Source organism: Poecilia mexicana, unplaced genomic scaffold (genome assembly GCF_051168715.1).
Source record: "Poecilia mexicana isolate PSO_F unplaced genomic scaffold, ASM5116871v1 scaffold_6, whole genome shotgun sequence".
Lineage (NCBI taxonomy): Eukaryota > Metazoa > Chordata > Actinopteri > Cyprinodontiformes > Poeciliidae > Poecilia > Poecilia mexicana.
In genome coordinates this window covers 8,647,172-8,670,867 of record NW_028263375.1, presented here as the reverse complement: position 1 = coordinate 8,670,867, position 23,696 = coordinate 8,647,172, and the positions used below count along the sequence as shown (strand labels likewise).

Here is a 23,696-nt window from a genome sequence, read left to right as displayed (position 1 = left end):
ACAAACCTGAGAAGCAGCAAGAAGGCCTGAAGACATTAATCTGATTGAAAGGAAGAGAAATGGGGCAACTAAAGTTTATTTTATCAGAATTCTGACTTAAACTATTTTTCTAGTCGTTTTCTCACAATTGACTCAATTGTTTTCATAATTATTTTTTCTCAATTCTTAGTATTCTGATATTTTCATTAGATTATTTAATCTGAATTTCTCGTTTTTTTCTCAGAATTCTGACTTAAAATTATTTTTTTTCAATTTAATCTCATAATTCTGAGGTTAAAGTGGAAAAAATTAAAACGAGATTTTTTTGCTTCTGGTTAATATTTTTTTAGCCATTGAAATTGCAGGTATGACCAGGTTTGTCTTATTTACACGGTGTTTTAAAAAAGTCTTGCACAGCATTATTTCATCTGAAATATTTTATTACAGATCTTGGAATAAAAACATAAATACTCATAAAAACATGGCAATAAAAGCGTCTGATGGCGCACACTGCAGTTTTCAGACTGCGTGTTCACCCCTCAACCTCTTATTACTTATTTTACTCACAAACAAGTAATAACGGCGGCAGCCAGAAGAGAGATAAGAACATAAAAAGGTTTGACCTTGACCTCTGAGTTACAGTACGGCCAGTCACAGCAGCTGAAGGTCATGCCGTAGATCGTCCCTCTGAGCCGGATGTCGCTTTGTTTTCCGCAGCTCTTCACCGGAAAGCACCCCCTCGCCGACAGGGAAGTGACGTTTCCATAGCGACCCAGCGCCTTGAAGCACACCTCGCGAGGAGGACACTCTGTCACAATGAGTTCAAAGGTCATCGCCTCCTCCGTCTTCAGGATGGGGCTGTAGTAGCACAGCAGATTCCCACAGAGCAACGAGGGCAGAAGAAGAAGAAAACACAAGATGGCGGCAGGCAGCAGCTGCAGAACGTTCTGCCTGGGGAACAAGACGAAGGGAAAACTGGACAAACTTATTTTACAACAAATCTAACTTCGTAGATTTTTCCCAGGAAAATCTACAATGTTAGCACAACTGTAAATAGAAACCCCCCCTGAAATTTCTCGATTTATTTGGAAAATTTTCTAGAAAAACTTGGAAATTTCTGTTTCAAGAGTTAAAAAAAAAAGAAGAAAAAAGTCAACTTCTGGACTTTGAGAGATTAATCAACATTTCTGAGTTTTCAAGGATTTTTTTTTTATTTCTGCCTAAAAGACTGAAATTTTTAGATTAATCTCAAATGTCCTAGAAAAATTATGAAACCTATTTATTAAATTTGAATTACAGGGGGAAAATTAATTTCTAGAACTTTTATTCTGGTACCAAGCTATAAACTATTCTCACTGTATCATTTATTCTTTGACTTCCTGTTTTTGTCAAATTTTAGTTACTGCTCGTTGATTGAATTTTTATTTATTCTGTTGTATTTTTACTTTAAACTTAGTGCCTTCAATCGTATTCATCTTGTCGAAGATGTCCTTGTTTTATTTGGAAAATCATATTGTACAGTTTTTATCCGGTTGTTTGATTTACTGATTACATTTAATTAAGTTTGAGACCAGTTTGTTGTAAACTGCACAAAAATCTGGGATTTAAAAAAAGTCTAATTTCATTTTATCAGTTGTAACAAGTTTGAATAAATTTTAATGCAACATTTGTGTTTAAGTTGGATCAAAGGTTTCCCAACCTTATTGATGTTGACACCAAAAAGGGGCTTAGTCATCAGCTTTGTGGCACTTTTATGGGAGAATATTAGTGACGTACAAGTGGAATAGCTGCGTTTCCATTGCCAATATGCGCAAAACTTTAATATCCCGCTAGTGTAAAAAAAAACAAAAAAAACATTTTGCAGTTGTGGCGTTTCCATTAAATAAATAAATGCAGTTAGAAATTAGATGCAAATTTATGTTGCATCAACATCCCAACACTTCCTGTCTTCTTTCCCACCATCTGGTTTCACAACTTACAATGCAAAAAGTGTCTATTGTTGATTTGCAACATTTATTTTGATACAGCTGGGAAAAAATGTGCTTGGCAGTTTTCCTATTAAGCAAGTTTATTTTTATAATTCCAAGTTGTGCAAGTTCATGGGAACAAAAACCCGAGTTGATTTCCCTGTCCAGGACTTAAGACATTTCACTTACCATTACTTTGTTGACATGCCTTTAACAGGTGTTACCAATTTCACTGTCACACCCAGAGTGTTAAAGTTAGAAAGGAAATGCAGTAGAATTTTAGTGAACTTTAAAACTTACCCAGTCATTTCACAGAGTTTAACTCCAACCAGCCAAACTTTTCAGTTGAACATGAATGTTTTCTCTCAGTGTCTTTGGAAGAAAGTTACACCTTTAAGCACACCTGCTTTCAATAAACAAGACAATTGTTTCTTAATCATGGTGCTTTATTGACCAGTGGCCACAGTCAGTCAATCAGGAGGATGGATGAACAAGCCAACCTTTTCTCTCTGGTTTAAACATGTAAAAACCACCAATAACTGCAATTTTTTCTCACATTTTCCCCTTTCAATTGAAAAAGTTACAGCATGAAAACATCTGACTAAATGTGAGTCTACTGTTGGGATCTAAGGTTAGGTCCAACAGGCCTCCACTCAGTCTTCAACACGCAGCTATAATTTTATATCAGAAGAAGATGCGGTTTGGTTTGAACAGGGACTCTGGAGCGTCTTCATTAGAGTGGAGAGGAGATTATCTGGACTGGTCTTGAACCAAAGTGACACAATCAGGCTGGTGTTGACCCTTGGTGTAAGGTTGCATTTGTTTCCACAGCAGCAGCTGTGAGTGAGGTCGTAATATTGCCCCCGATATCTGACCATTTCCTGGGAGTTGCAGAGTTTGATATCCAAGCAGCCTTGAGAGGACAGAACATGGCGGAAGCCTTGCCATCCCCAGGAACTGGCGCAGCGATAGTTGGGCGGACACTCCGTGTTGAGGATTGAGCAGGGTACGTTTTTGGGCATCAGGGGGCAGAAATTACAAAGAAGAGTCCCCACAGTGGAAGCAGGGAAGATCAGAGCAAACAGCAGGAGGGTAGAGGTCAGGTGCCAGGTGGAAAGATGGACATCCACTCTGATGGAAAGAATAGAAAAAATAGTCAATTAGAAAATGAACTGATGTTTTTAAGTATCTTTGTATGAATTGAATTCTTACCTGCTTTTTCTTTGATACCCCATCTTCCTGTAAGTGTAAGCCACTCCCCCAATCAATTTAAATATGTGCCAACATCAGTTCCTCTGATTATCAATCACAAACAGGTGTGTTCAATGCCAGAGAGTGTTCTCCGCAGTCTTTAAGGGTTTCTAAAGAAATAAAACACTTACTGGCAAGATTCAGCAACAGAAATTCTTCAGAAGCTTTTTGCTTTAAAAAGTTGAAGGAGGTTACAATTTAGTTGTCTAAAAGTCAGTTTAAATAACATTATTTTTTTAATGATATAATTTTTTACATTTGTTTTTAAACTACTTAAGTCAGTTTCACGTTATTTCAGTAACCAAAGCGGATTCGAAAAATCGCTTCCGTTAGCTCTATTGCTGTTGGTGCTCTTATTTTGAAATGTAACCGGACGTTCTGTTAAGAGAGGCGGAAACCGAAGTAATGGGAAGACGCTGCTACTGTCGGACCGGCTAAAACAAACTGCTGTTATCATATCTAAGAAGTTAATACGTTTCTGAGATCCTGGGTTACAACTACAAGCTAGCGAAACTAAAAATTAAATAAAGTACGATACTATAAAAGTAAGCTAGCAATATTTTTTAAAAAGGAAAACGTCGAATTCGTCTTGTAAAACAAACTTATTTCCACCATACACGTATATAAAGAGTAGAAGCCTCATGCACCGCTCTGACGATTAGGGCGGCTATAAGTATGCCAGCTAATATTAGCTGGCATTTTTCCGGTGGATATAAATACAGTATAGTAATATTCTATTCATAAAAAATAAACTGTTATCTTACTTGTGAAACGTTATCCCCTGAGATCTCACGTTAATAGTCTGTCGATCTGAACAAAAATATCCGGCAGTGCTGAGGTTTTTTCTGGTGTTTGGTTTAGCCAAGTAGGAGGGACGACCAAGATGGCCGCCGTATTTCCTGCGCCAGAGCAGCCAATGCGAGGTCTATGTGTGTGGTTTCCACCACATCTTACTACTGTTGATGCGATGAGCGGCTATATTGAAACGTGGTCTTTACCGGGGGGTAGTTGGAGTTGCTCCCAGTTTCCCATATGGCTGCAGAGGGCGTTCCAGTTGACTTTTCCGACTGGGTGGTCGGAATTTCCCAGTTCCGAATACAACTGGAAAGCAGCATTAAAGTCACTGCGAATATGGGGTAAGAAACAAGAAGACCAAAGGCTTCCAAACCAGATTGCATTTCTCAGTTTATTCATGTAAAACTACATCTTAGTCACTACTTTGACTAAAAACAAACAAACAAACAAAAAAAATCTGTACAGTCCCGGAAGAAATAAAGGACAAAATAAAACGTTTCTGACGCAAAAATCTAGACTGTGGCGCCATCTGGTGGCCAATACAGCACATTGATCAAAGCAGCAGCAGCCGGTGAGTTTTAACGGTTTGTTGCATTGTTGTCAGTCAGGCCTTTGCACCATAATTACTAAAATGAGATTTAATTTCCTCGTTGAAATCCTCCTTCTTGCCTTCCTGCTCATGTTCTATCAAAGGAGAGCTGTGAATCCTTGTACAAAGGTTCCTGCAATGAAAAATAAAATTAATAGTTGGAGTTAATGTGTAAATTATAGATTATTCACAACATGATGCAACTAATTTAAAAATAAGCCTGTCACGATTAGCAATTAATCCGTTAGTCCCATAATAAATTAGAATTTCTGATGATTAATAAATGTTTTGAAGGTCAGTTTTGTTTACAGAGACATCTTAATCCATTTTTATTTACAATTTTGGTTGCAATTGTTTTTTTATTTCTGTTTTATTTCTTTATTTTTGGTTGTCTTGTTTTATTTTGGATATTGGCGTCACTGTTGTAATGTCACTAGAGACTTTTTCATTATTTATTGAGGAACCATTTTTGTCATTTGTTTTGAACTAAAATCTCAGGAAAAACAGGAACTGTTTTTAAAATTAATTTTCTTTTTACGTTGTTAAATCTTTTTCTATCAGAAACAATATTTTTTGTGGCATGAAAATAATTCCAAATGAAAATCGAGTTATGATCGAGTCTGCCACAATAAGGGTATTTTTATTTACAGAGACATGATAATCCATGCAAGAAGTTTTTATTATTGTTTTTAGTAATGTTCTGTTTTGAATATTTCAAATATGCTCCAGGATTAAGTGTTCTTTACAAAATTAGGGTTTATTTTGTCTTTGAGATAATATTATTGCCAAATATTATTGTTTATTGCAATAATTACTGGGACAATTTACCATCCAGTAAAATTTGTTAATGTGACAAGTCTGCTTAAAAGTCTATTTCAGCTGAGTAAACCTCTCCACCAGATTGTTACTTTCTAAACGTATTAAAGTTGTTTTGTATAGTTAAAACTTCCACAAAAAACGGAGCACTTCAAAATAAAGCATAATATATTTGCTTACAGCCAGCTCTTCCTCATCGTCTTTGTCATAATCTCCCCAGTCTTCCTGTTCCTCTGAGGGGTCGTAGCTGTAAACCGGGATCAGATGGTGGCGCAGCTCATCTAATCTGAAGCACAAATAAATACAACCAAACTGAAATGGGATGGAAACCTTTCTAAACCCAACGGTGTCCAAAGTGTGGCCCGGGGGCCGATTGAGACCCTCCAAGTGTTTTTTTTTTTTTTTTTTTTTTCAGCCCTTGACCACAATAAAAAAAAATTTAATTGCACAAACTTGATTTTCCAGCTCTAGTTTATATTTGTGCAAAAAAGGTAATTTTACTGGGATTTTCTTTTAATGTAGACAGTTTTAAATCTTCTAAAAGCATTAATTAAATAGGAGTGCTAACATCCAGTCATTTTTACTGAAGAACAGATTTTGGGGAATTCATTCAGCACAGATTATGGAAAACAGTCAACATTTTGCAGATTTTATGTTTCAAATATTCAATGATTTGCAGCTTTCTTTCAGGCAGAAATCAGGCTTCTTTATTTTATTAAAATGTTGCTTTTTGTTTATAATTGTCCAGGGAACAGAGGAAATGTTTGGCAAAAAAGTGCAGCTTTTTTAAAATGTAAAATAAGAATATCTAAATTTTGTGCTGTAAAGTCAGTGACTTTATGCAATCTGTTTAACTTCTTTAACTAATAAATAACAAACCAAACCTGATGCATTGTTTAATAACTGGGATCACATTGTGTATGATTGAAAGGAAACGACTCATCTGTAAAGTTTATCAAGATTACCTGTTCTGAATAATGTGAATATATAAATAAACTGAATTGAGCTGTGCAGAACATTTTGATGCAAACAAAATTATTATTTTCTCTAGAAATAATAAATACATAAAACTCCACTCTTGAAAATTCAGTATATGGAAGTTTTGATATTATTGAATATTTTGCAAATATTTTTTGTAGAATGGTTGCTCAGAAATAACTGAGTTTGAAAAAGTGAAAAAAAAAATACACTTTTGGAAATTTTCTGATTCTCTAAAGTCCAAAATCTTTTTATTTTTGAAACTCAAAAATTTCCAATTTGTTTTCTAGAACATTTCTGAGATTAATATAAAAATTTCTGATTTTTTTTCTAGCAAATTCTCAACTTTCAAAATTCATATATTGCCTTGTTTTCTCTTGAAAATGTCTGATTATTCAAACTTAGAAAAACTTTTAGATTAATCTCAAGATTTTTTCATAGCAAGTTTTCAACTTTTGAAACTCAGAAATCTCTTTGTTTTTTCTAGAATATTTCTGAGATTAGGTTTTGGTGGAAATGTAATCTTTTCTTCTTCTCCTTTATATCTCCAGTGGCCTGAATACACCATAGTATAAATGACTTTTTCCAGAAATTCTCATCTTTTTTTCGCTTTTTTATTTATTTATTTATTTATTTCATTTTTTTGAAAGGCCAGCTGTATCTCCAATTATAAAATAACCCAGCTGTGCAACTTGTACAGCTGTTTTTCTGTCCTGTGTAGTTCAGGCTTTCTGGTTGAGGAGGGTAACCTGTAGTTCGCTTATAACTCGGTCTGGCCTGCTGAGGTAGCAGCTTTTTACCGCAAGTGCAGAGAACAATGTTTTGATTTAGCTTTGCAGACACAAGCGGATGTTTTGTTTTGTGTGACAGGCGACATGTATGTTGCTGGGTTGGTTGTGGTTTTGCGCACACCCAAGTCTTGCTAACGAACCCAGACGTTAAGCAGCTAAATAGTTTTGTTTTATTTTGCGTTTCGATCTGGAGCTGTTCTTACTAAATACCCGGATGTCGTGGAGCTTACTGGAACATTACACCGGGGCTGCTGCTACGTACGGTAAGCGCCTGGCATTTATGACTGGAAACAAAGCACCGTAACCGATTTACCGTAACCGTGGTTTCGTTTTTGCCAGAAGCCTGCTCTACAAATAAGTAAACGTGTCATAATTTTTACGACTTGTTCTCCCTTTTTAAATTATTATTGTAATTACAGAGACCTGAAAGAGTAAATTAAAAACGTCCTGTTCAGTTTTAGTTTCGATTTGAGGTTTCGTTCCTTCATGCAGGGCCGACCAAAGCCTTTTTGGGGCCCTAAGCAGATTTTCATTTGGAGGCCCTAATACCAACATGCCAATAACACCAGATGCTTCATAATTCCTAGGCTATGTGTGTAATATGCCAACTAGCATTAGCATGATTTGTAATTAGCATACATAAAACTAAAGCAGATTTTTAACCTTACAGGAGCAGCAAATTAAAATATTGATTTTGAAATGCATAATGATATTTAAGTGTGATATATTTTAACGTGACAATATTACATTAAAATTAATATTATGACAATTTAATGTGACAATAGTTGATAAACACTAAATTTATGGTAATTAAATGAACAAGTTTGATATTTTATATTTCCCCAACATCTTGAAGATATTGACCTATTTTTTCTGTAACAGGTATAAAAATAATATATAATTTATTTTTTCATGTGTAATAGCATTTTAGTTTATATTATTCTATCTTATGTTAAATATATAATCTTGGGGGCCCCCTGGTGGTGTGGGGGCCCTTTGCAGCCACTTAACTTGCAGACTTTTGTTGTGCATCTCATTTATGCAACTTACCTTGATTTCCTTTTCATATAGAAAACCTAAAAGAGAAATTTGCACAATATTATTACCATAGTTATGTCATTTGCTTTAAAGTATATGAAGTAGTAGACAGATTCTTACCACTGCCACTATGCAGCTACTCAGTGCGAGTACAACAAGCGGCAGGAGGGCATAGTACCCGGGGAATTCAGGTTTTACATTTGGAGTTGAAATAAAGGAGGTTGTGTGGTTCAGATTCATTTCTCTTCTTTCCTGTTTGGCTCTTTTTCTGTTGCTTCTTCAGGAAGGTCTCTGCTCACACATTCAGATGAAAACTGCTGCAATTCCCAAAAATAAAAGGTTGTCAAGACATCCAAATCCCAGAGTTCATAACGAGTCCTGCAAAAAAAAAAGAAGCAAAGAACTCACATTGTAAAACCTAATTAATTAGTTTTCATTACTTAAAGAATATATCATCACCTTCCTAAAATAACAGCTCAAATTATTTTAGGAAACTTATGTCAACTGTTTTTAGTTTTCATTAATTAATTGAGTAACATTAAATTGTGCAGTTTTGGTGAGCGTCACTTATTAAATTGACTTAATTAATCAAGTATGTTGTAATTACTTAAATGGCACCCAAAGCTTAATTTTTATTATAAACCATGAAGCTTTCTGATGGCAAAATTTAACTAGAAACTAAGAAAAATAAAGTTTCTTGATTGAAATGGCTCCATTCTCCTGCTTTTTATCTACTCAAACTTTTAGAGAAAATATGGCAGTAGTGAACTTTTTCCAGTAAAACAAACACAATCATATAAAAAGTGGCTTACTTAGTAACAATGCATTGTGAGATATCTTGCTGGTGGAGGTGTTGCCTTTCACATAAGTTCAAATCAACTAAATTAATTTTTAAAACATGTTTACCTCAAAAAGCCCTCAACTTATTTAAATAATGTGTAACGATGTAAAAAAATGAGTTAAGTCGACTTAATTTATTCCATAAAAGTAAACGCTTGTACACTGCAAAAACACAAAATCTTAGCAAGTATTTTTTGTGTAGCTTCTGGTGCAAATATAATAGTAAATTTGAAATAAGGTTTCAGCAATATGAGCTTGTCTCAAGTAAATATTTTCTTGATGGTGATGGAAAAAGTGTTTGTTCCACTGCCAGATTATTTCACTTCATAACATTGGAAAAATGTTGCTATAAGTTAAATAATTTGCCAACTGAACTGGTACTGAAATCAATATTAAGGAATTATTGACAAGCTCCTAAATTTTGCTGAAAAGTTCCGTATACATTAGTTTTGTCTTATTTTAAGTGTACTAAGATATACTTGGTAAGGTTTTGTGTTTTTGCAGTGCATACACCCAAAAACTTCATCCATCTTTTCCAGCTGAACACAATGTTACAGTTCTCCGACAGTATGTGCTGCAGATGATCTCTGAAAGGCGGTGGTGACAGTAAAGGAAGAGTTAAGAAGAAAACCGAGAACTCACCGTGTGTGTGCGCTAGCTGCAGACGCAGTCACCCTCCTTATCCTCTCCTTCAGTGTCGCTCTCCTACAGAACCAGAGCGCTCATTCTTCAACCTGCTCTCCAACATTCCTGAATGAGGAGTGGGTCAGTCGCTGCTTGATGCTAAAAGTAGCACATTTTAGGGCATGAAACCTCCTTCAGGCATTAAATCCAGACCATTAGTGCTGGTTAAATGTATTTTAATCTGTAGGACTCTGAAGTTTGTTTGAGTAGTTTCTAAATGGCGTGTTCAGTGGAAGTGGGGTGGTTGTGTTTAGGTTTCTCCAGCAGAGGGCAGGTTGTTGAGGATGAGTTGGTGGAGCAGTGGGAGGGCTGAGGACTCAGCAGGGAGCAGTAGTACAGGTTGGACTCGCTCAGCATGGCTTCAATCGGGAATTCACCTTGAATAAGAAGGGCTTTCTTTACATCAGACCTCTAATCGTAAGTTTTACCTTACAAACAGTCTCTACTTTGTAAAACATTCACTTCTACATCTCATAAGTCGACCAACATTAAACTGTGGTCTCTGTTTAATCTTCTTTTTGACATGTTTTTACTTTTGTTTTGAAGGGTTGTTTTCAGAGGTTAGTCGCAGGTTCTGACATGTTTTTAAAAGTTTCAGGGTACTTCCAGAAACTTAGCGGCGGGGTTTGGTGGATTTCCTGCTTGGATTTGAAATCTTGTTAATGATTAGAGCAACATAAACCTTCAGGTTGTCAGTAAAGCCGCTCATAAAATGGCTCTCTCAACTTTCCTGACTGTAAAAACACAAAATCTTACCAAGTTTTTGGTCATTTAGTCCAACTATCTTACTTCACTTAAAATGAGACAAAAATATCTTAAAAGTAACTTTTCAGGAAGATATAGAAGCTTGTGATGGGTGAATAATTCCTGAATGTTGGTTCAAAATTATTAGTCCACTGACAGATTATTTAACTTATAACAAGACATTTCCCCAGGTTAAAAGTGAAATAATCCACCGATCGAACTAAAACTTTTTTCACCAATATTAAGTAGTTATTGACTTAAAAACTGTCATGAGTTGAGGTGGTGAGAGTGAACGCAGGCAGGACCCAGAGGTGATGATGATGATTGGTTTAATTGACAGTCAATCAATCAATCAAGATTAATTGATTTAATTGACAGTAGCACAAACAGTCCAGTTCAGGCGGCTGAAAAGTTACTTTTATGTCAGGTTTGTCTTAATTCTAGTGTATTGACTTTGCCTCCTGACTACCAGGAAAAAAATATTGTCCAATCACCATTTTTTTAAATCCCACACTTACTTTGTCTCTTCCCATAAAATGTGTTATTACTGATGAACGCCATTTTTATGAATTAGAAAAAGGTACGTACAAAAGTCCCACCCCTTCACATGTGGTATCATTGAAAAGCCCTAAATGTCCTCTCCAGATACCTAAAGGAATTAATTCAGTAGAATGCAGGGGGTGGGAGATATTCAAGTTTAGAAATGTCCTCTACAGAGGACAAAAATGAACTACTGGTAGTCAGGAGGATATATGCAATAGAAACTAGACGTAAAATACTTTATGTTTTTACGGTGCTGCAATACGTTGCCAGCTCTAATGTACACTGCAAAACACAAATCTTACCAAGTATTTTAGATCTAGTTTCTAATGTAAATATGTTAATACACTAAAATTAAGACGAAAGAAATTTACAAATAACTTTTTTTAAAGTCAATAATTTAATATTGATTTTTAAAAAGTTGTCATTCTACTGGCAGATTATTTCACTTGTAAGATGGGAAAATGCATTATTATGAGTTAAATAATCTGCTAGTAATAGCAGTAGTATTTTTGTTATAGTTTTAATGACATTTACTTAAAATGAGCTAAAAAGTGACTTGTAAGTTACTTTTGTCTTAATTCACATGTATTAAGATATTTGACCTAGAAAGTGGACCAAAAATACTTTGGTATGATTTTGTGTTTTTGCAGTGTAATTCACTCTCATTTGTTTTGTCTTGTCTTTTAGCTCCTCATATTGTTTTGTAATGAAGTGAAGACCAGCACAGAAGCTTAAACACCATTAGCCAAAGCTAAAAAACAGAAATCATATGGATGATCAAGGTGAATCCTTCACCACGGACGACCCGAGTCCTTTGAGAGACGATTTACTGACTGGTTATGAATCCATTCATGGAGCTCAGCCTAAGTATGAGACTATGATACCTGGGGTTGCTCCGCAGCCTGGACCTGCAGGAAATCCCAACCAGGAGATCCAGGTCGGCGCACCACCACCTCCACCAAGACATCGGCTTCCCACTATCCCTACTGAGGTGCGGCGTGATCCGCCCCCTCTGCCGCCGCGCAACCCGCCGCCTGTAGGTTGCAGCAGAAATCGGTTTTACGTCGATATTGACCAGCGTACTCATAAACTGATGCGATCCAACACAGAAGTACACAATTACGTGGGTATCCCTAATGAATGTACTCTTAAAGTAAAGCTGCAGTATGCAACTTTTATTTTAAAAACATGTTTTACAAATTTGTTAAAACTGTCACCATGTCATGACTGTTTTTATGAGTAACTACTTTACTCAATTACAAATAAATAACTAAATGTTCTTCACGTTTAGGATCCCTGGGCTATCAGGCTGATAGACTCTCCAGAAGGCAGCACAAATAATCTGGTTTCTTTCAGCAAAGCAACATCGCAGTAAGACATTAGACATGCTTGTTGTCAGTGCAGCTTTTGTGGTCTCCTGCTGTTCTTCATTACCAACTGGTTTTGTCTAGCTTTTAGTGTAAATATCACAATATTAAAATATATGAATATTTTGTCTTAATATTAATTAAGACAAAACTAATTTACAAGTAACCTTTCAGCAACATATAGGAGCTTGTTTTATGTTAATAATTCCTTAATATTGATGTAAAAGTGCATATTATTTCACATATAACATGGGGAATATGTCTTATAAGTTCATTGCAAAAACACAAAATCTTACCAAATCTTGTAAGATTTGGTAAGATCCGACTGTACCAGATATTTGCTTATAGTGCAAATATTTTACTACACTTGAAATAAAACAAACTACGGTAACTTACAAGTAGCTGTTCAGCAAGATATATGAGCTTTGTTTTTTAAAGTAAATATTCTCTAATGTTAATAGAAAAAATACTAGTACAACAGGCAGATTGTTTCACTTAAAACAAGATATTTTCCCCATACATGTTATTTATCTGCCAATGGAACTAGCACTTTTTTCATCTGAAAACCAAACTTAAAACTAACTCGTGTATAACTAATTTCTTGCTGAAAAGTTACTTATAAGTTAGTTTTATATTATTTCAAGTGTATTAAGATGTTTCCTCTAGAAAACAAGATTTTATTAGATTTTATGTTTTATAATGAGAAATAATCTGTCAGAAGAACTAATACTTTTTCATCAATATTAAGGAATTATTGAATTAAAACAAACTCATATCTTGCTGAAAAGTTACTTGTAAGTTAGTGTTGTCCTATTTAAAGTGTACTAAGATATTTGCCCTGCAGGTTGTGAAGGTTCATCTTTTCTTGAGTCACGTTTCATACTTCAAACGGTGTTTTCTTTGGTTTCTCCATCAGGTTGATGTCACGATACAAGCACACCGACAGGATTCACAACTCGGGTGTAGTATGGGGCCGACTGTTAAATATCCACCCTGCACTGCTGCAGCAGGAGGTCAAAGTCACTATATCCGAGAACGACAACATCCGGTTCCCCATTCCCATCCTAGGTAACATCCCTGTCATCATAAATGGGCTGCAGCTAACGGTTATTTTACTAATCGACTATTTTTGATGATTATTCGGATAAAAAAGGTCAGCACTCTGCAGATTTTTCATTTAATCTCTTAACCCATTTTTATACAATATTAGAAAAAACATTAAAAGATGAAAACAAATAAGTAACTGAGTGAGTGAGTGAGTGAGCGAGCTGAGGGGGCTCGAACGAAGGTGGATCGCGGAGTTGACAGAGCAGAATTGATACAGAAACAGCTGATCTTGGCGGTTGGCATAAACTGGTTTGTGACTGGACTGCTATGGCGACTCAAGTTGAGGATGAGGGAGACGATGAAATGGATTTTGGTGACTGGACTCCAGTACGTGGTAGTAGAGGATCAGGAAGAGAACGAAGTAGAAAGGAAGAAAGGTTGGTGGAGACACAAAGTAGTAGCAAACGGAGTCTAGAAGAAAATAGTTCAGATGAAAATAATGCAGGTTGCAAGAGGATTGTTGGGCAGGAAACTAAGTTGATCATAAAGTTTAGGAAGGAGGATGAAGGGATACAACTTAGTCCGTTAGCTCTGTCAAGAGAATTAAAAAAGAAGTTTGGAGATCTGACACTTGCTAAGACTCTTAGAGATGGGAATCTGTTGATCACAGTGAGGAATGAAGAACAGAAAAACAAGGTGATGAACGCCCACAGTATTTGTAAAAAACTGATTACTGAGATAAAGATTTTGGGAGAGGGTAAAGTGGTAAGAGGAGTGATCACAGGTATCCCAGTTGGTGAAGATCTAGAAAAACTTAGACACAGTATTAATGGAGGTGAAGTAAGTAAAATCAAAAGATTGATGAGAACAGTGGAAGGTGAAAGGGTGGAAAGTCTCTCAGTAATGTTGGAGTTTCAAACACAAGTTCTTCCTGAAAGGGTAAGAGTCGGGTGTATGTGCTTCCCTGTAAGGCCATATATCCCTCCTCCTCTCAGGTGTTATAAATGTCAGAGATATGGACACATTGCAGCTGCATGTAGGGGAAAACAAAGATGTCCAAAGTGTGGAGGAGAGCATAATTATGATGAATGTAAAAATGGGAAGGATAAGTGTTGTAATTGTGGAGGGCAACATAGGGTGACTTATGGAGGATGTGAAGTCAGAAGGAAAGCAATGGAAATCGAACAAGTCAAAGCTACTAATAATATAAGTTATGCTGAAGCTGTTAAAAGAGTGAAACCTAAGGAAGTTATAAGGAAAGTTCAACCAAACCCAACAACAGAACAGAGACCGAGTGGAACTGAAACTGGGTTAACAGTTGAAAAAATTCTATTGTTCATTGCATATGTAATTAATTGTACAGATCAAGTTAAGCACAAAACAGAAAAAATCAAAATAATTGTGAAAGGGGCAGAGAGGTTTTTTGGTATTAAGGACATATCTTGGGAACACATAAATACGAGGTTAGGGGCAGAAGGAAAGGTCGAAGGACAGGAAGATAAAAACTGATCATCCTACAATGGAACGCTAGAAGCCTTATTGCAAATGGACAGGAATTTAAAGGATTTATTAGAGAGTATAAAGATGATTTAGATATTATATGTATTCAAGAAACATGGCTTAAACCAAATCTTGATTTTGTTATAAAAGGATATGAAAGCATTAGAAGAGACAGAGAGGGGGGATCTGGAGGAGGGTGTATTACATTTATTAAACAAGGAATTCAGTTTAGATTATTAGCTAAAGGAAGAGAGTTAGAATATATCATTACTGAAATTTGGACAGTAAATGGACGATTTAAAATAATCAACTTTTATAATCCATGTAAAAGACTATCATTAGATTTAATGGAGGAAATTGGGGTATTTCTAGAGGGTAAAGTTATTTGGTGTGGGGACTTTAATGGGCATAGCTCTTTGTGGAGTCATCATAATGATCAAAATGGGGATATAATAGAAGAAATAATGGATGTTAAAAATTTGGTCTGTTTAAATGATGGAAGTGGGACTAGAATTAATTTTAGAGATAACACAGAGTCAGCAGTTGACTTAACATTAGTTTCAAATTGTTTAGCAGGGGTTTGTTTATGGCAAGTTTTAAATAAAACAACTATAGGAAGTGACCATTATCCTATTAGGATGGAAGTAAAGCTAAATATAGAGAGGTATTGTATAAAAGGGATAAAGAAGTGGTCTTTTAGGTCTGCGGACTGGGGAAAATTTAGGAAAAGTAGTGAAATAAAAATGTTAAAAGTAGACATGAATAGTAGTATTGATGATTTAAATTCTTTTATAAGTAATGCCATACTTGAAGCAGCTGATCAGGCTATAAGGAAGGAAGGCGGGAGAAGAGACAGAAGGTTGGTGCCCTGGTGGACATCAGAATGTACTAAAGTTATAAAAAAACGAAATAAAGCATTCAAAGTATTAAAAAGAAATCATAATTTTCAGAATCTGAATGAATACAAGAAATTGCAAGCAAATGTAAGAAGGATTATTAAAAATGCAAAAAGAGATTATTGGAGGAGTTTTTGTAATTCAATAGGGAAGGAGACAGATATTTCTAAGGTCTGGGCAATAATTAAAAGGATGAATGGGATTAAGAGAATAAGTGGATATCCAATACTAAATGATGGAGAAATAACAGCAGTTACTGATATAGAAAAAGCAAAAATGTTAGTAAATACTTTTGTTAAAATCCATAGTTCTGAAAATATTAGTGAAGAGGGGAAAAAAGGAAGGCAAAAGACAATATTGGAGAACAAGAATTTATTGCAACAAATGGAAGATACAAATGATCCATTGAATATGTATTTTACAATAAATGAATTAAATATGGCACTCAAAAAATGTAAGCTATCAGCTCCAGGAAAAGATCAAATTTGTTATGTTATGGTTAGTAATTTAAGTGAGTCTTCTAAAAATATTTTATTAGAAATGTACAACAGGATATGGGAGGATGGAGAATTACCAAAAAGTTGGAAGGAAGCAGTGATTATTCCAATTCGAAAACCAGGAAAAGATGAATCCAAACCAGAAAATTATCGGCCAATAGCGTTAACATCCAACTTATGTAAGATAATGGAGAGATTGATAAATGAAAGATTAATATATTATATGGAAAAGAAGGGACTTATATCATCTTATCAGAGTGGTTTCAGAAGAGGGAGAAGTACAATGGATCCAATTTTATGTTTAGAACATGAGATTAGAAAGGCTCAAGTGAATAAAGAGAGTGTTGTGGCAATATTTTTTGATATTGAGCGAGCATATGATATGATGTGGAGGGAAGGGTTATTAATTAAAATGAGAAGAATGGGTATAAATGGTCATATGTTTAGATGGATCAAAAATTTTCTAGAAGGAAGACAAATACAAGTGAGGATAGGGAAGGACTATTCTGAGAGTATGAATATAGAAAATGGGACACCACAGGGTAGTATAGTAAGTCCGTTATTGTTTTCAGTGGTAGTTAATGATATGTTTAAAGAAGTAGAGGGTGGAATGGGATTTTCACTTTTTGCTGATGATGGAGCAATGTGGAAAAGAGGAAGAAATTTAGAATTTATTGTTAAAAAACTTCAGGGAGCAATTTTAGCTGTAGAAAAATGGTCGTATAAATGGGGTTTTAAACTTTCTGTAGAGAAAACTAAAATTATGTTTTTTACAAGGAAAAGAGTTGATGGAAAAATTAAATTAAAATTATATGGACAGGATTTAGAAAGGGTTAAACAATTTAAATTTCTTGGAATGTGGTTTGATGAAAGAATGACATGGGGAGTGCATATTAAGAAAATAGTAGATAAGTGTAGGAAAGTATTAAATATAATGAGATGTTTAGTTGGAACTGAGTGGGGAGCTGATAGAAAATCATTAAAAGCAATTTATACTGGGTTAATTAGGTCAGTCTTGGATTATGGATGTATAAGTTATAATTCAGCAGCAGATTCAAACCTCCATAAGTTAAATATTATTCAACATCAGGCATTAAGATTATGTACCGGTGCTTTTAAAACATCTTCAACAGCAGCATTACAGGTTGAAATGGGAGAAATGCCTCTTAAACTTAGAAGGGATCAATTATCCTTAAATTATTGGTCAAACTTACAGGGACAAAGTCAGGATCATCCAACATTAGAGGTACTTAAACATGGCTGGGAAAATTCAAAGAAACAATTAAAGAGCTTTGGATGGATAATAAACTCTAAAGTTAATGAAATTAATTTAAATCAGTTAGATATATGTCAGGCAGTTCCATTATCTGCAGTTCCACCTTGGTTAATTCATGATACTGAGGTTGATTTTTCCGTCTTAGAAAAGAGCAATAAAGATAAATTTAGCAATATGAATAGTAATATAATACAAGAATACTTAAATGAATATTGTAACTATGTACAAATCTACACAGATGCATCAAAAAATACAGCTAATAAGGTAGGGATAGCATTTATTGTACCACAGTTTCAGATTAAAGTAGGAAAAAGGATCAGTGATGGAGTCTCAGTGTATACAGGAGAAATGCTTGCTTTACTTTTAGCAGTTCAGTGGGTGGAAGAGGTAAGACCATTAAAATCAATTATTTGTTCAGATTCTAGTTCTTCATTATTTAGTTTGCAAAATAATAAATCAGATAGTAGACCAGATATATTAATTGAAATACAACAAACACTTTACAGAATCAATATGATGGGGCTAACAGTAAATTTTGTTTGGGTTCCAGCACATCACGGGATTAAGGGTAATGAAATGGCAGACAGAATGGCCAAAGAGAGTACTAACCGGGTGAAGATAGATATTAATGTTAGTTTTAGTATAACAGAAATAAAGGGTACAATTAAAAAAAAAACAAGAGAGAGGTGGCAAAAGTTATGGGATGAAGAAAAGAAAGGAAGGTGGTTATATAAAATTCAAAAGAATATTGGTCAAATGAGAAGAACAGAAAGAATAAGAAGAGAAGAGATAATTATTTCACGGTTTAGAATCGGACATACTGGACTAAATAGATCATTATTTCTAATAGGGAAACATCAGACAGGGAAATGTGACTGTGGGGAAGATGAGACATTGGAACATGTTATTTTCAGTTGTAGGAATTATTTGATGCAAAGAAATAACTTAATTAGAAACCTTAGTAGCATGAAAATGAAATTTGATATTGTTGATTTATTACAGAAAGATTCAGGAAGTAGAGGATATGAGGCCTTATTTTATTTCTTAAAACAGTGTAAGTTGTTTAATAGGATATAGTAATATTTATTTATTTTTTTTTTTTTTTTTTTTTTTTTTTTTTTTGTCATGTGGTCCACACTCCTTACCAGTTGGTGGCGGTAATGCATACCTAAAGTTTCTTGCCAACCGCCATTAAAATTCAAATAGAAGAAGAAGAAGAGTGAGCGAGCTAGCTGGCTCACGACGTTGTCATTCTCGGTAGCTAGCTAGCTAGCTAGCTTGCTAGTTAGTTCATTAAGACCTGAACTGAATTATTATCCTCTTAAAAACACAGTTTGTCCATTGTGTAACCCTTACTTTATTTTTTAATCAGTGAACAAGAAGGTGAAGGAGCTAATAGATGAATACTTCAAGTTGCTCGACCGCACCGCTGACACAAGCAGGGATTATGTTTTAAAATTTTGTGACTTTGAGGAGTTCCTCACAAAGTGAGTCTGTCACTGCTTTTTGTTCATGTCAGCAATATAGATTTTTTTTTCATAGATATATAGTGAAGTTGAGCTTTTCTAAATTCACATTCTTTCCTTTGTAGTGAAGAATTTATTGGCATGCATGAGAGAGTGCAGCTGTTTTTCAAGACAAAAGAGGTGATCAATCTTCGACTGGTTCGTGTAAACAATCTGAATCGCCATCTTGCCAGAGATGTGAGTCGATTTAAATTCCCTTCCTGATCAGGCTGACGGTTCAAATGATTGCCCATTAAGAGTTGGTCTTATCTTTAATCTTGAAATTCTGCTCTTGCAAACACAAAGAGCATAATGTCACCATCAGAGTGATTGTGGCTGTAAACCTCCACCCTGATTATTTTAAAGCTTTGTTTTGTTTACACATGCATTCATAAATGCTGGTTTTAAGATTCAGAAAGAACTCAGTGAATGAAAACTGAATGGGAAAGCATGAGGGTTTATTCTGTATAAACAAAATTCACTTCATTTTTTATTTTTTTCTTCATTTATTTCAAACAAGTTTTTAAAAACAAGAAACCAATTAGAGAAAACATGTTCATACATGGCCAAGATCGAAACATTTAGCTTACCACTACCACTACTCTTCTGTTTGAGAAGGAGTTGGAAGAAGTGAACACTTATTTAATCCTTCCCTTTATCTCAATTTAATGACATATATTACTTACCGATTCAATAGTTATCAGAAATTTGTAAATAAAACCATGTTATGGTACTCATATGCCTGTTTAATACACTGTGCTAAAGAACAAACAAATAACTTGTATTACATAAAGAAAATTATTATAAAGAAAATCATAAGACAAGAAAATCTCCAGACCAATAATGATAATAATAATAATAATAATTAATGACAATTGTAAATACACAGTATAACAATAATTACCAACCTCTTTCCAATATGCACCTATGAATTGCACTTCTTCAACTTAACTATTTACATCTGCTACTGTTTTCTTAGGCTGCAGATGGTAAAACTGAATGCAGTTTGCACCAGTTCCTGCGGCCTGTCAGCGTCCACTGCACCGCAAAGTGAGATAGCAACATACTGTCCATTTCTTGTTTGTTTTCGATAGCTGCGTCAAGCGTAGCTCAAGTCAGTGGCTGTTTGCACAAAACAACCAGGCTGACGTCTGCGTTTTATCATTCCTCAGGTTGAGCATGGAAAATGTGCTCAGTGCCTTCAACAAACATGTGAACGAACTCTTGAGCACTAAGGTATGAGGAAAGAACCAGTCTGGTCTCTATTGCCTTCATGGAAAAGCTTCCTATTTAATGTTTGGAGTCTTTTTGTGTCTTCAGTGTAGTAGGAATATCCCTCTGGTTGTGACGAATGTTCGTGTTATCAGTAATCTCCTATCTGGGCTGACATGTCAGGAGCTAGAGGATGCCATTGGTGCCCTTAATCGAATCAATCATGTAAATATGGTAGGTATTTCCCACTCATTTGGCATGTATGTTTTGGCAGTATTATGCTGAGAGTTGAGGGGGAGATGGATGCTGCTAAAACAGAGTATTCCTGGAAGAAAACCTGTCGGGCTTCATTTTCTCTGAGCAGTACTATGAGTCGGCACAAATCATTACGCTATTTTTGTTACAGTACCATTTAAAATGACTGTGAAAACTGATACAGGGGAATCATACCATTGATATCGGCTGTGAAGTATTGCTATTGAAGTGAACTGCTCAATATATCATGATATTGACTTTGGATCAGACCAGACCAGCCCTATGGGATGGTAATGATGTCACACAACACAGTCCACTGATTGGGCGACAGAAAAGCCCCACTGCTAAGTATGACGTCTCATTAGGCGCTTGACACAATCATAGTGATCCGACCCGCCGACTGTACCGACCGCTCAGTGGAAACGAGGCTTCAGAAACTGCTGTGTAGAGGGAGCAACTCCATCAGATCTGACAGCAGCGTAGAATGTCCAAAAACTTTGTGTTTGTCTAGCACGTGAAAACGCAATAAAATATTTAAAATGAAAGCTTATAGTTGCTGTATGACGTAATATGTCTTTAATCGCCTGTGCATAGTTATAGTACATATTTCTCTTTACAGAACCAAGAAGAAATGATGGAGTGTGAAGCTGGTGAGTCTCTGCAGAGGCAAAGTTGTCTATATGTGAATGGAAAGACATTTACAAAGCAGTTTTTAAAGAGTTTAATTAAACTTGAGTTGATGTTTAATGAAAGGAGCAACACAGTGTGTTGGACCATAAACTAGTGAGGCTGTACAACCGCCAAAAAACACAAGTCTGATTCTATCAATTGTACATTTGATCTTATTGTCAAAGCATAAAGTTTTGTAGAAATGTAGGTGTTTTAAGGACCAAAATTCATATAAATAACATAATTACAAAGTAATAAAATCAGTCAAATGAAACATTTTCCCAAATTAATTTCTTTCAATATGAAAATTTAATAAAAGCTGCAGATAGTTCATTTAATGATGTAATTTTTAAATATTAAATAAAAATTATGTTTTGATCAGTTACTCAGCTCTTGAGCAGCCTTTGAGTACAATTTCTGGGTACTTTACCCACTTCTGGAGATTTTACACAAAAATACGATGAACCTGTAAATCACTGGGTCTAAATAAATCAACACAGAAATGGTTCATTAGACTCACAAAACAATGTTCTTCCATGCAGCAATGACTCGGAATTAGAACATGTAGTAGTGAGGTTGTTTAGTTTTGACCCGTTCTGTTTCTGCTTTCAGCCTTGATCATGCTCAGTGGGGCTCTGCTCAAAGTGCTGCAGATATATTTTGACAATTTCCAGTCAGACTTCAGATCCCACAAACTTATCGGCACACCCCAAACCGACGATGTCGATAAGAATCAGGAGATTTTGCAGTTCAGCATAGTTTCCATCTACAAACTAAACCCGAGCTGGATGACGTACGTTCACGCTCAGACTTATTCTCCTTCATCCATCCAGAACAGAAACTAATAAGGCACAAATCCTTATTTTTTACCTTTTGACAATTACAGTAATTATGAAAGTTTCTCCGTTTCCTGTGACTTGACATACGGAGAAACAAAGATCTGTGAGACCGGCGTTTCGGAGAATATCAGCACGGCCTTCTCACAAGGAAACAACATCTGCTGCAACCGCCTGTAAGGGTCAGAGTTCGTAATGATTTTTTTGATTTTAAATGCATAATTTGAAAGATGAAAAACAGTCAGAAGGCTGCTTGTTGTTTTTAAATTTCAGGATGGTGTTTCCTGTTCGGGTCAGTGAGTTGCCATACGAGTCCATGCTGACATTGCGCCTTAAAGGCACAAAGCGGGGGAGAAACCCAGAACTTTTAAGCTGGGCTGTTCTGCCCCTGTACAGCGACAGGTAGGTTTACAGATACTAACCTCAAAAAATTTAAAAGTAGGGCTGGACAATATGGCTGAAAACCGCATCATGATATGAGCTTCATATCGGTCGATATTGATAACAGTTAATTAGTTCTTTAGTCCTAAATATCCGAAATAATACCAAATTGGTGGTGTGATCTTTCCTCTTTTATCTAGTTTTCACTAAAGACCACTGTTGAAAACTGCTTCCGCGCAAGTTACTCAACTGGTTGTTGCTAGGTAACCAAAGAACTAGAGAGTTGCTAGGTAACTAAAGAACTAGAGAATTGCTAGGTAACTAAAGAACTAGAGAGTTGCTAGGTAACTACAGAACTAGAGAGTTGCTAGGTAACCAAAGAGTGAAAGAGTGAGTTGATTCCACCAACCTAAGCTGGCAGTGTGAAATTGAGCCGCTAAAGGCTTTCCTCTGCCTACATTTTCCAGAATGCTGTGTGGTTCTGGGTCAGTTCAGTGAAATCATTGAATATTCTATCAGACCTATTATCTACTGATACTGATCACGTCTCTTATCGCGATATTTATTATCGATTTATCATCCAGCTCTAACTACCTGACCAATCACATTTTTAAAAATGTTAATGTTTTGTTCATTTTCACATTGTTCTGATAAGACGGAGGAATATTTTCAGAGTGTTGTAATTAGCCTAAAAGTTCCTGCCGTTGAGTCCTCAGTCAGTTGACAGAAATCTCCGTCTTAGTGAGGAGATGTGGTTGACCCTGTTGCTAGGTGTGACCTTGTCGTCTAGGGACTGTGATTGGTTGATGCACCAAGCAGAATAAGACACAAAAAAACAAATGTGATGAGTTGACAGAAATTAACCGATCTTACAATCAATAGCCAATACAGTAGCCCTTTTTTGTTTGCAGAGACTTCATAATTCATTTTATTAGGGTTTTTTTTCTGTTTATTTGAATGTAGATTGTACTTTCTACTCTGTGTCTGTTCAGGACTTTTGTAAGAGGAGCTGTCCTGCTCAGCATGTCCTCTCTCCCTGAGCTGCCGTTCCCTCCGTCTCCTGCGCTGTCCGACAGCCACAGGCAGCCCAAAGACGTCATACTGCAGGTGAGAACCGGGCAACACAACCTCACACCGACTCAATACACAAAAGGACAAGGGCCACTAACTTTTCTCAGAATTTTGACTTCATTCAGAATTTTGAGTTGTCAGAACTCTGAGGAGGGAAAAAAGCCAACAT

At 35.6% G+C, this 23,696-nt stretch overlaps 4 protein-coding genes across 5 annotated transcripts in view; 1 reads left to right on the top strand and 3 right to left on the bottom strand.

Annotated features, from left to right (window-relative positions):
- Nucleotides 1-398: 398 nt before the first annotated feature.
- Nucleotides 399-2,335, bottom strand: bncr (bouncer). The gene is made up of 2 exons (XM_088006188.1): nucleotides 2,247-2,335; nucleotides 399-930 (listed from the first exon to the last, which is right to left on the bottom strand). Exons 1-2 carry the CDS (start codon nucleotides 2,252-2,254, stop codon nucleotides 543-545), a joined length of 396 nt encoding a protein of 131 aa, XP_087862314.1. The 5' UTR covers nucleotides 2,255-2,335; the 3' UTR covers nucleotides 399-542.
- Nucleotides 2,336-2,371: 36 nt separating this feature from the next.
- On the bottom strand, nucleotides 2,372-4,088 carry LOC148158630 (protein Bouncer-like). The gene is made up of 3 exons (XM_088006187.1): nucleotides 3,962-4,088; nucleotides 3,159-3,307; nucleotides 2,372-3,077 (listed from the first exon to the last, which is right to left on the bottom strand). The coding sequence occupies exons 2-3, from the start codon at nucleotides 3,179-3,181 to the stop codon at nucleotides 2,618-2,620; spliced, it is 483 nt and encodes a 160-aa protein (XP_087862313.1). The 5' UTR covers nucleotides 3,182-3,307; nucleotides 3,962-4,088; the 3' UTR covers nucleotides 2,372-2,617.
- A 276-nt stretch (nucleotides 4,089-4,364) lies between these two features.
- LOC106926827 (small integral membrane protein 29-like) lies at nucleotides 4,365-9,785 on the bottom strand. The gene is made up of 5 exons (XM_088006189.1): nucleotides 9,687-9,785; nucleotides 8,325-8,582; nucleotides 8,217-8,242; nucleotides 5,578-5,683; nucleotides 4,365-4,714 (listed from the first exon to the last, which is right to left on the bottom strand). The coding sequence occupies exons 2-5, from the start codon at nucleotides 8,442-8,444 to the stop codon at nucleotides 4,670-4,672; spliced, it is 297 nt and encodes a 98-aa protein (XP_087862315.1). The 5' UTR covers nucleotides 8,445-8,582; nucleotides 9,687-9,785; the 3' UTR covers nucleotides 4,365-4,669.
- The window catches only part of pik3c2g (phosphatidylinositol-4-phosphate 3-kinase catalytic subunit type 2 gamma), a 36,791-nt gene continuing 20,312 nt past the window's right edge, over nucleotides 7,218-23,696 (top strand). Inside the window, exons 1-14 of one of the 2 annotated variants that reach the window (XM_015001969.2) lie at nucleotides 7,218-7,429; nucleotides 11,703-12,138; nucleotides 12,307-12,386; nucleotides 13,299-13,450; nucleotides 18,971-19,085; nucleotides 19,190-19,301; nucleotides 20,083-20,153; nucleotides 20,276-20,339; nucleotides 20,424-20,549; nucleotides 21,190-21,220; nucleotides 21,852-22,032; nucleotides 22,126-22,251; nucleotides 22,349-22,477; nucleotides 23,449-23,563. In XM_015001969.2, coding sequence (XP_014857455.2) covers nucleotides 11,785-12,138; nucleotides 12,307-12,386; nucleotides 13,299-13,450; nucleotides 18,971-19,085; nucleotides 19,190-19,301; nucleotides 20,083-20,153; nucleotides 20,276-20,339; nucleotides 20,424-20,549; nucleotides 21,190-21,220; nucleotides 21,852-22,032; nucleotides 22,126-22,251; nucleotides 22,349-22,477; nucleotides 23,449-23,563 — 1,656 coding nt within the window. In that variant the 5' untranslated portion in view covers nucleotides 7,218-7,429; nucleotides 11,703-11,784. Of the gene's footprint in view, nucleotides 7,430-9,694; nucleotides 10,146-11,702; nucleotides 12,139-12,306; nucleotides 12,387-13,298; nucleotides 13,451-18,970; nucleotides 19,086-19,189; nucleotides 19,302-20,082; nucleotides 20,154-20,275; nucleotides 20,340-20,423; nucleotides 20,550-21,189; nucleotides 21,221-21,851; nucleotides 22,033-22,125; nucleotides 22,252-22,348; nucleotides 22,478-23,448; nucleotides 23,564-23,696 lie in introns of those variants that run through there. The other variant, XM_015001968.2, reaches the window with a different exon arrangement.